The following is a 10,044-nucleotide window of genomic DNA, read 5'->3' as shown; positions in this document are numbered from 1 at the left end:
GGCGGCGGCCGCGGCACCGGGGGGAAGGAGTTGCCTGCGCGCGGGCCGCGGTGCACCCTGGTTTGTGTTCCGGGCGGAAGCGGCGCGGTGCTGCGTAAGGCGGGCGGGCGCGATGCCGGATTATCTGGGAGCCGACCAGAGGAAAACCAAGGAGGAGGAGAAGGAGGACAAACCTATCCGCGGTGAGGGCCGACGGATGGCGAGACAGTCTCCGAGCAGCACCCGGGGCAGGAGTGGGGTGGCGCCGCCGGCGGCCATGTCGGTGCCAAGGGCGGCGGGGCTGGAGGAGCGGCTGGTAAAAAGGGACTGAAAAGGATTAAAAATGTCTCCAGTGTGCGCTTTGGCGCTGCGGCTGCCGCCCCGGGAGTGTCCTCCATCCCGGCCCGGAGGCCAGGCCCGGGCAGTGCCGCCGCTGGCGGGGAGGGAAGCGGGGCCGGCCGGGCCTCACGCAGAGCCGGCTGTGAGGGCTGAGCGGGGCCGGCCCGCGGGGCTGCCCCTGCCCGGCCGGGGGTGCGGAGCAGAACCGCGTGGGGCTGCCCGGGGAAGGCGCGGAGATCCTCAGAGGAGGAATGGACCATCCGCCTTCTAAATCTTGTTCTTTTACACAAGGTTCCTAAAATGTAGAATTTCCTCATCGTGAGACAAAAAATGCCTTTTGTGCTCTAATACTTCTTTCTATACTTAAAATGTCCAACAAAACGTGATACAATAATGTTACGCCTCCCTGGAAGGAGGCTGTGGTGAGCTGAGGGCTGGTCTCTTCTGCCGTGCCCGCAGTGAGGGAAATCGAGGAAATGGCCTAAAGGTGAGGAGGGGAGACTCACATTAGGTATTAGGAAAAAAAATTCGCAATACGGATGGTCAGATATGGTAAAAGGTTGCTCAGGGAGGTGGAGTCATCATCCCTGCAGGAGTTCAGGAGGCGTCTGGATGTGTCGCTGGGTGATGTGGTTTCGGTGTTACAGGGGCGGGGCTGGGTTGATGGTTGGACTCGGTGATCATGAAAGTCTCTTCCAACCTTGAGGATTCCTTGATAGTTTCTTTCTTTTGCCGAGGGGAGCGCCCCGGAGCTGCCCGTGTGCTGCCGCTGTCATTCGGAATTCCGGGGAAGCTGGAGAGGGGAGGGGGCCGAGTTTTCAGAGGATACCGGCACGGTGTGAAAGTTGCCTGGTTGCCCTTCATGTTTTAACTCATTGTGGCTTTTTATTTCGTGTTAGTAAATATTTAATAAAGCATCTGGAAGCACAGGCAGTGCAAAATGTAATTAGTGATGGACTTTGAACTATTCCCATTCAAGAAAGATTTCTAAATTATAGCAACAGAATGTTCAGTAGCTTTAAAAAGCAATAAATGAGGTGGTACAAATAGTCAGGAAAAAAGTACAGATCCACATAGAGGGTCTTCAGAATGCTGTGTAACACGTGCTGCTCCCAGATCACCACAGAATCTCAGAATAATGAGGTTGGAAGAGACCTCCAAGATCATCGAGTCCAACCTATGCCCTAACACCTCAACTAGACCATAGCACCATGTGCCAAGTCCACCAATACTGTGTGGTTTGGGCTCCATCTGTCCCAAAAAGAGTGGGTTTAGACAAGAGGAAACAGGGATGGGAAGGGAGAGGTGTTGAAAGTCTGTTAAATGGCAAGTGATGTGAGAGTGGTGTGGCAGAGGGACACTAGCAGAGGTGCATTTTTCTTAGTTAATGGAGAGGGGTCACTGGAGCCACCTCTGTGCTGACATCTCTAGTGGGAAGTGGTGACAGTTTTTCATTGATGCTTTCTTGAACATCTAGAAACAAAAAGTAAAAAGACGAAGTTGTGATATCTTCCATCCCTTTTTTGAAAGTCATAGTCTGGGAGACTCCTCTGAGTGAAGCAGAGTTGAAGTGAGTGGCTTGCTTGCCGTGAGCTGTGCGTGGTGCAGGTGTTTGGACTGAAGAGAGTAGCTGGAGACCCTGTTTCATTTTTCTTGTATATCTGATGCTTTTTTATTCCACTTTGTTCCAGTGAAAAGTGGAAACTCAAGAGAATCTCTCCAAAATACATGTTTTGATCTTTTAGAAGCAGAATTAATACTGCTGGCTTTGTTTTCAGAGCTGGAAGCTAAGTCTCTCTTGTCTTGTTTCAGCTCTTGATGAAGGAGACATTGCCTTGCTGAAAACATATGTAAGTAGCACACAGCTGTGGGAGTTTTAAAGACACAAAGCAGTTCCTGTGGGGAACACAGTGCAGGAGTGGAGGGATGTGCACTTAGGTAGAGAGTAACTCTGCTTGTCCCTTTTCACCTTCCAATGAGACGCAGCCTGCAACACTAAAAATAATCCTAGGTTTGTTAACTTGGAAATAATTGAAGGTTTGTTTTTCTGTTTTTGTTTTGTACCTCATTGCTGATTGCCATAGGGCTCTAACAGCCAGGGCTTTACTAGGGCTTTTTCACTGGCCAGTTTTCTTGCTTTATGCAAAAAATAATTTTAAGACCCCCTCCTCCTGCCACCAAATTTACTTGCTTTTAGCCATCATGTTAAAAGAACATTATGTTGGGAGGCACTTTCCACAGACAATAAGGCTTAAAATGCCAATCCACCCTTTCCACTGGGAAGTAGAGTTGGTCTGCAAAAGAACTCTTGAAAGATGAAACTCGCAGCTTAGGTATGTTTGGCAGAAATCTGAATTTTGTTAACACTAAGACTCCTTTACAAAGCTCTGAAATACAGCAGGTACCCTCTGCAGCTTCTTTTTTTTTGTTGCCAGTGGTCTGCAAAGGAGATGTTGTACAGCAAATCCAGGTCTGAATCTACCTGTGTTGGGCAGATCTGGATCAAAAAAAGCATTTTATCACTAGCAAGAATTCTTGATTTGCCCCTTAATCCTTCTGCTGTCCTCTGTGGATGATGGAAAGATTGGGTAAGGCAGTTAAAGCACTTGCACAGATGGTTTTCAGAAAGTCTTTTCTGAATTCTCTGTATATATCACTTTACTAAGTATTTTTTAAACTATGGAAGAAATAGTTTAAAAAAGTAAGGCCGAACAAGTTTAAAAGAAAAATTATTAAAGTTTACAAACATGGAAAATTTCCACCTTCCTAGTTGGTCAGTTGTGTGTAGCTGCACTTCACTTTTAAAAATAGAAATATTGTTACTGGAGGTTAATTCTGTCTATTTTGGCTGTCATCAATGGTTGGCTGTTATACCAAGACTGTCTGTTGAACATCACGATGGGCAGCAGCTCTTGTCACTTTTTCCTAAACATGAGATAATTGGAGTTACGAAATCTACGTGATATTCCTTTTCCAGGGCCAGAGCACGTACTCAAGGCAGATCAAGCAAGTAGAAGATGATATTCAACAACTGCTTAAGAAAATCAATGAGCTCACTGGTATGTTTTTGTTGTAGAAAGCTTTCAATAGAGGAGCCACAGATACCAAAACAAGTGTTGTAAGAAGTTGATTTTCAACAACTTCTGCATTGTTTTTTAGTTGTTATTTTTCTCAAAAGAACACAGTTCTTTATTTGGTAGGCTGAGATTTTTTGCTTGTTAGGGTGATGTTTTTTTCAACTGGGCAGGGCTAATCTGTACATCTGATTTTGTAATTTTGTACTTTAACACATTTTTAATCAAAACTGTGGTTTTTATATATAATGGTGGCATGAAACAAATGCCCCTTTCTGACACCAGATAATGAAGTAGTGATAACAGTAACAATTAATTTGTTTCCTACATTTCTTTCACTGATATATGATATTTTGCTCTGTTGCTAATCCTGCAGTGGCTCTCAGTTCTGCCAGGAAGACCAAAATTTCTCATGTAAAATAATCTTGGTTATTTTAAATACATCATGGAGATGGTACTTGTTACATGTATATTTTGGAAGATTTGTGGGGTTTTTCATCTCTGTGAATCCCTTAGTTTCTGATACTTTGCACTGGAGCTCAGTGAAAACACTTGAGAGTTTCACTCCTTTAGTGAAATGTAGATGTCCACTATCAATGCTCTGTCCTGCTGCAATCATCTCCACACTGCAGAATTGTCTGGGAGGGTGGCCAGGCTGGGATTTGAATGTTCAGCTGGCATAGTCACGTAGGCTCTTTCCTTAGGAAGCTTGTTTTTTAGGAAATCCATCTAAGATATGTGTGTGCATTGTTTGGAGGTCTCTCAAAAAGCTTCCTGCAGGGTTGTCTCTGAGGTTTTGGTGTGGGAAGGATGGCTGACATCCCAGTTAGCTGTTTCCTCCTCAGCTTGTTTGTGCTGCATGCAGGAATCAAGGAATCTGACACTGGCCTGGCTCCTCCTGCCCTTTGGGATCTGGCTGCAGATAAACAAACTCTCCAAAGTGAGCAACCATTGCAAGTTGCAAGGTGGGAGCACTCTTCCCCTTACAGTAGAGCTCCATAGTGTTAAAAATCTGATTTATAGCTTATGTGTGGACTTCTTTTAAACAGTGAAGTCCATGTTGTGCATATTGAAAGTGTTTTTACCACTGAATCATAAAGGAACTGTGATTATGTGTGTTGTATTTCACACTTGTATTTACTTCTGCAGTTGTTGATACTATAATGGTGTAATCACAAGTACAGCAGGTATTCTGGTGTATTTGGAAAATGTGACTCTCTTGGGGCTTATGCTTAGCAAACAGTTTGTGTGCCTTGAGGTGCAATTGTGTTTGTGTGTTAGGTGCACAAAGATCATCAATGCAGACTCCGAGGATCCCAAGTACATTATCAATGTCAAGCAATTTGCCAAGTTCGTGGTGGATCTCAGTGACCAGGTGGCACCTACTGACATAGAAGAAGGCATGAGAGTTGGGTATGCAAAGTCTTTCTGTTCTTGTGAGTCTTCCTGCAGACTGAAGCTTTCTCTGAGTTATCTCATGCAGTTTGACAGGTCAACAAGCCTTCATTTCCAATTTTTGCAGTGGTTGAAATTACACCACTACTATCTTTCTCTTGGATGACAGTAACTCACCTGAATGCTCTGCTTGAATCTTTTTTTGATGTTATTTTGACAAAAATTGACAAAACCCATGTGTCACTGGGCAGAAACCTTTCAGTTCAGGCCCCAGCTTTCAGGGAGCCTGTCTAGGTGCCTTCTTTGGCACTCTGAGGTTACAGTCAAAGCAGCCAGAAAATGTTCACTGAGGATGTAAAACCTGTTACTTTAGGAGTCAGTATTTTGCCAGTTTGCTCTGTGGGATATTTTGAAATTTAATTTTCAAAATACTTTGGAATTAATAGTTTTGGAAGCCTTAAAATTTTCTACAGAAAGAATTCCAGTATCTGGCCTACCTGACTATTAACTTTCAGGGCTGGGCTGTCTTGATGCCAGAGAAAAGAACAGTTCAAGAATTCAGCTTCTCGTTAACAGAGTTGTTTCTACATAACTCTTTACTTAACCAGTGTTTAAATAATAGTCTTTATGCTTTCTCACCAGGGTGGACAGAAACAAGTACCAAATCCACATCCCCTTGCCTCCAAAGATTGATCCCACAGTCACCATGATGCAAGTGAGAGTTGCCTTTACTTACTTTGATGAGGCTTTACCTTGTAATTGTGATTCCTTTCTCCAGATTTTGTTGTGGGCTGTTGAAAGCCCGTGGAGATTTGCAGCACCAGGCTGATAACTGCTCACTCACCTCTTTGTTGTGCAGGTAGAAGAAAAACCTGATGTCACTTACAGTGATGTTGGTGGCTGTAAAGAGCAGATTGAAAAGCTGAGAGAGGTGGTCGAAACCCCTCTGCTTCACGTAAGTAACCTCCAGATTGAAGCTTCTATTATTTTGGAAGTATTCTGGCCATGTGTGAGCATCTGAAAAAGCAAGAAAAGACAAGTTACTGAGTGTAAACAGTTTAATGAAAGGAAGTCAGGTTTCACCAAGTGAAATCCAGCCCAGCCTGGTTTACATTGCTCTTCATTAATGATTTCCTTGATTTGCATATATGCTTTGATGCACGTAATCTTTAATTTGCACATAACCTTGCCTTCTGGCTCCCTTTACAGCCTGAAAGATTTGTGAACCTTGGAATTGAGCCTCCCAAAGGAGTGCTTTTGTTTGGGCCACCTGGCACAGGCAAAACCCTCTGTGCCCGTGCTGTGGCTAACAGAACGGATGCCTGCTTCATCAGAGTGATTGGATCTGAGCTGGTGCAGAAATATGTGGGAGAGGTAAGAGCAAGTACTTGATGGAGTGTGGAGGGGTTTGCAGGTTTCCCTTGTGGGTACCAGACACCACAGTGGGGGCGAGGGATGGATGTACTTGGAAGCTGCAGGTGCAGGGGGCAGGAGCTATGAGACAAATCACTGCAGGTCAGGCAATGGTGACATGACCTCAGCTTTGCTGTCACTTATGAGAGGGATTTTTCAGTACAGAGTTCAATCTGCAAAGTTCAGGAAGACTGGAGTTAAAATTCTGCTGCCAATTCTGCCACTTGTTTTTCAGTTGGCTCTGAGGTAAATTACTTCATCTGTACTTCTCAGTTTAAGTGCAGTAATTTTTATCTCCTTTATAAATTGCTTTAAGCTTTATACTTCTCCCATTATATATGTGAACAAATAAAAAGAGTTTTTGCATTGGAAACTTAGAAGTATTTGAGAGCATGAAAAGTTTGATTTTGATAGTTTTCCTTTAATGTGCCTAAAATCTCTAACAAAATCTTATTTGTATTTTTTTTTGCTTTCAGGGAGCTCGAATGGTTCGCGAACTCTTTGAAATGGCCAGAACTAAGAAAGCTTGCCTTATATTCTTTGATGAGATTGATGCCATTGGAGGTATGTTTGTAGTAGCTGCAGTTCTAATCTCCTGTGAGAGCTTCCAGGTTTTCTTGGAGTTCTGTATCTGGATTGCTGCATTTCAATAAAAGTGCTTGTAAATACAGAGTTAGCAAAACTACTCCCAGCACACCCTGTGTCCAGGAAGCTGTCAGGAAGTGGTTTATATAGCCCAGATGGGAAGCCATTTTTGTACATTTGGAACACCCAGATTATTCGAACGTTAGTGAAGAACCTCTCTATGTTGTTTGCAGAAAAGTACTGTTAACTTAAAACCCCCTTCAGCTTCTGGACTGCACTCAACGTCTTTGTTACTTCCTGAACATGATTATTTTTTCTCAAAAGAAAAGTCCTTTGAAAGTAGAACAGTTCTTACATAGATAGGGGAGAAGGATGATTTTGCTTGAGGGAAGGGCAAAACAAACAAAACTACACGGGTAAATTCCAGCATCTTGGCTGGTGGTTAGGTAGGGAGATAGAGGCCCTTTTGTACTCAGGACCTTTTTAACTCATCACAATTACTTGTATGCACTTTAAAATAATTTTCCCAGGTGTCCCACAGTGTTGCAGCCACTGTGACACCTCTGTGTCCATGGCCTGGAGCTGCCTCTCCCCCTGTGTGTCTCCTGTCCAGGTGCTCGTTTCGATGACGGGGCCGGGGGTGACAACGAGGTGCAGCGCACCATGCTGGAGCTCATCAACCAGCTGGATGGGTTTGACCCCCGGGGCAACATCAAAGTGCTGATGGCCACGAACAGACCTGACACTCTGGACCCAGCACTGATGAGGCCTGGCAGGCTGGACAGGAAGATAGAGTTCAGCCTGCCTGATCTTGAGGTGAGAACTCTTTATTTCACTGCCAAGTGTGTTCTGATAGCAGAATGTTTCTTAAGTTAGGGCATCATTGTCTGGAAGTTTATGAGGATCAGCAAATGCAGCACTCTTAAATTATGTGAAACTACATGGAAGTATGGGGGATTAAAGATGTGCTAAATGTTTTTCCACACTGCACAGATTCCATCCTGGCCGAGAAGCCATGGTAGGCAGCTGTAATCACAGTATGTTTCTGCCTCAACAGAGAAAAAATCCTTTAACCAGATCCACAGTTTAGTTCAGAAGCCGGAATGTGTTTTGTTTGGCTCTTTTGAGAGAGATTTCTTGAGGTACTTCTATGATGAAAGCCCTTCTTAAAGTTTTCTTACTTTAGTGTCATGGACACTTAGACATTCCTATAAAGACATGGGAAACCATAGCTGGGCAGCAAATGCAAGCTGTATTTTCCATTTGTCTGTGCTGTGGAGGCAGCCAGCTGCAGGCTAGAGTCATCACCTCTTGTGGTATTCACATGCCCTCTGAACAGAGAGAAGCTGTGAGACAAGCAGAGAAGAAGGAAAACACAATTCTTATCTCGCTTGCTGTGCCTGTGTTGTGCTAAAGTAGAATGCAATATGGAGATTGTTTACCCAAAGTGAAGATGTTTTGTTCCCTTGGCCTATCAGGGCCAAGAAGTGTGTGTGTGTGTGGGACTGTCATGAGAGAAGGAGAGATGAGTGCAGTTCTGTGCAGTTGTGGGCAAGAGTGAGTGCCTGGCAGATTCAGTTTAGATACAATGTACACAGTATAGTATAATAAAGTAATTCATTAGCCTTCTGATGATGGAGTCAGATGCATCATTCTCTCTCCCTCGCCAATGCTGGAGTCGCCTTTGATTTACAATAACCTCTTTCATGCCATAAACACCTCTGTCCTCCTCCCTTTCCCTCAGGGGCGAACTCACATCTTCAAGATCCACGCTCGTTCGATGAGTGTGGAGAGGGACATCAGATTTGAGCTGCTGGCTCGGCTGTGTCCTAACAGCACAGGTAAGCGGAATGTATTTATTTCTTTACTTGGCAGTTGTGTGTGTGTCCCCTGGCAGTCAGTGCTGAGTTGTTTATCCCTGTCTGTCTCTCCCAGGCGCTGAGATCCGCAGTGTGTGCACGGAGGCGGGAATGTTCGCTATCCGAGCGCGCCGGAAGATCGCCACCGAGAAGGATTTCCTGGAGGCAGTGAACAAAGTCATCAAATCGTACGCCAAGTTCAGCGCTACCCCCCGTTACATGACCTACAACTGAAACCTGGGAAGGCTCTTCCTGTTCCCCTGAAACTTTCTGTGGAACAAAAATCCAAGTGTAGTGATTTGTGTTTTGTTCTTGGAAGCTAGAAATAAATGGAGTGTTCCAAACAGTAGGGGTGTGTTCGTTGTGAGTATTCTACTCCAGTGGACTGTTGCTGCTGTTGGGAAGAGATCTTAGTGAGGTTACAGCAGCATGGCCTAAGCCACAGATAATTTTAAATCAGATACCTGGGCAATGTCAGACATCCCAAGTTTAGATGTCTGGTCACCATCTACGCCCCAAAGCTTGAATCTGAGCCATAGAGATGCTGGAAGACCACTGAGGGACTCCAGTATTTCTGGGTGTGCTGAGAAGTGTTTGTGTGTCCCGAGAAAACCGGACCTGGCATGGGAAGGCACTTCTGGTGGTCTGAGTCATTGCCCAGCTAAGGGAAAACATGAAGGGACATTTTTTCCCTTTCTTGGTAAATGCTCTGGTACCATCACAACTTGTTTTTTTTATTATCAGTGGGTTATCTATCCCTTTTGCTGAGATTATTGTCTTACAAAATAGTAAATGGGTCAAGGAGGAGGAAGGTGTAATTTCTAAGTGCTATGGGATGGAAAATTCCTTTTCCCTGCTCCTGCTGTGAAGTTTGACATCAGTCTGGTAGTGAGCACTTTGATACATTGTGTGACTTGTCTGAGATGCTGCTGCTGCACACAGGATGACTGGGACAGGGTCCTGGTGCTCTGTAGCTGAGCAATTGCTGGGAGTTGTTGGCCACACAGGCAGCCTTGAAAGGTTAATCCTCATTCACCTGACAAGGTCGTGTAGAGCTGGGTGTGCTCAACAAAAAACAACAGCCTTCCATTTGCATTAAAGGGGTTTCAGGGGAAGAGCTGGAAGAGCTTAAAGAAATACCTGAGGGGAAACAATGCTTTTGGGAACTGCTTTGTCTTGGAAGTAGGAGAAGTTTTATTGTCAGTTGTATCAAAATGAGACCCATCAATTTATCAAGCTTAAATTAGACACTTCTATTTTATTTTTTTTTTTTAATATGAAGTGTGTGCAACAGGGAGAATATGCAGCCACAGACTGGGTTAGGATTCTGGCTGGTGTCAGTATCTTGATATGGAAACCTGAGCAATCTCAATATTTGTGTGTCATTTCAGGACGAACAT

The 10,044-nt window shown here is 44.5% G+C and overlaps 1 protein-coding gene across 1 annotated transcript; it reads left to right on the top strand.

Moving 5' to 3' along the window:
* The first annotated feature begins 25 nt into the window (after positions 1-25).
* Positions 26-8,993, top strand: PSMC2 (proteasome 26S subunit, ATPase 2). Its single transcript, XM_059847400.1, has 12 exons — positions 26-182; positions 2,131-2,168; positions 3,296-3,377; positions 4,258-4,357; positions 4,674-4,805; positions 5,430-5,502; positions 5,647-5,742; positions 5,997-6,161; positions 6,677-6,764; positions 7,399-7,601; positions 8,530-8,626; positions 8,721-8,993. Exons 1-12 carry the CDS (start codon positions 113-115, stop codon positions 8,876-8,878), a joined length of 1,302 nt encoding a protein of 433 aa, XP_059703383.1. The 5' UTR covers positions 26-112; the 3' UTR covers positions 8,879-8,993.
* Positions 8,994-10,044: the final 1,051 nt, after the last annotated feature.

The sequence above is a fragment of the Haemorhous mexicanus genome, chromosome 5, assembly GCF_027477595.1.
Source record: "Haemorhous mexicanus isolate bHaeMex1 chromosome 5, bHaeMex1.pri, whole genome shotgun sequence".
In the NCBI taxonomy this organism is placed as follows: domain Eukaryota; kingdom Metazoa; phylum Chordata; class Aves; order Passeriformes; family Fringillidae; genus Haemorhous; species Haemorhous mexicanus.
This window is presented reverse-complemented; position numbering and strand designations above follow the sequence as displayed.

Excerpts from the sequence above, each read along its gene's own strand:
- PSMC2 (XM_059847400.1), top strand. The coding sequence starts at position 113 with ATGCCGGATTATCTGGGAGCCGACCAGAGGAAAACCAAGGAGGAGGAG. Across the intron at positions 2,169-3,295 it reads TTGCCTTGCTGAAAACATAT|GGCCAGAGCACGTACTCAAG; the intron begins GTAAGTAGCACA and ends TTCCTTTTCCAG. Across the intron at positions 7,602-8,529 it reads TCAGCCTGCCTGATCTTGAG|GGGCGAACTCACATCTTCAA; the intron begins GTGAGAACTCTT and ends CCTTTCCCTCAG.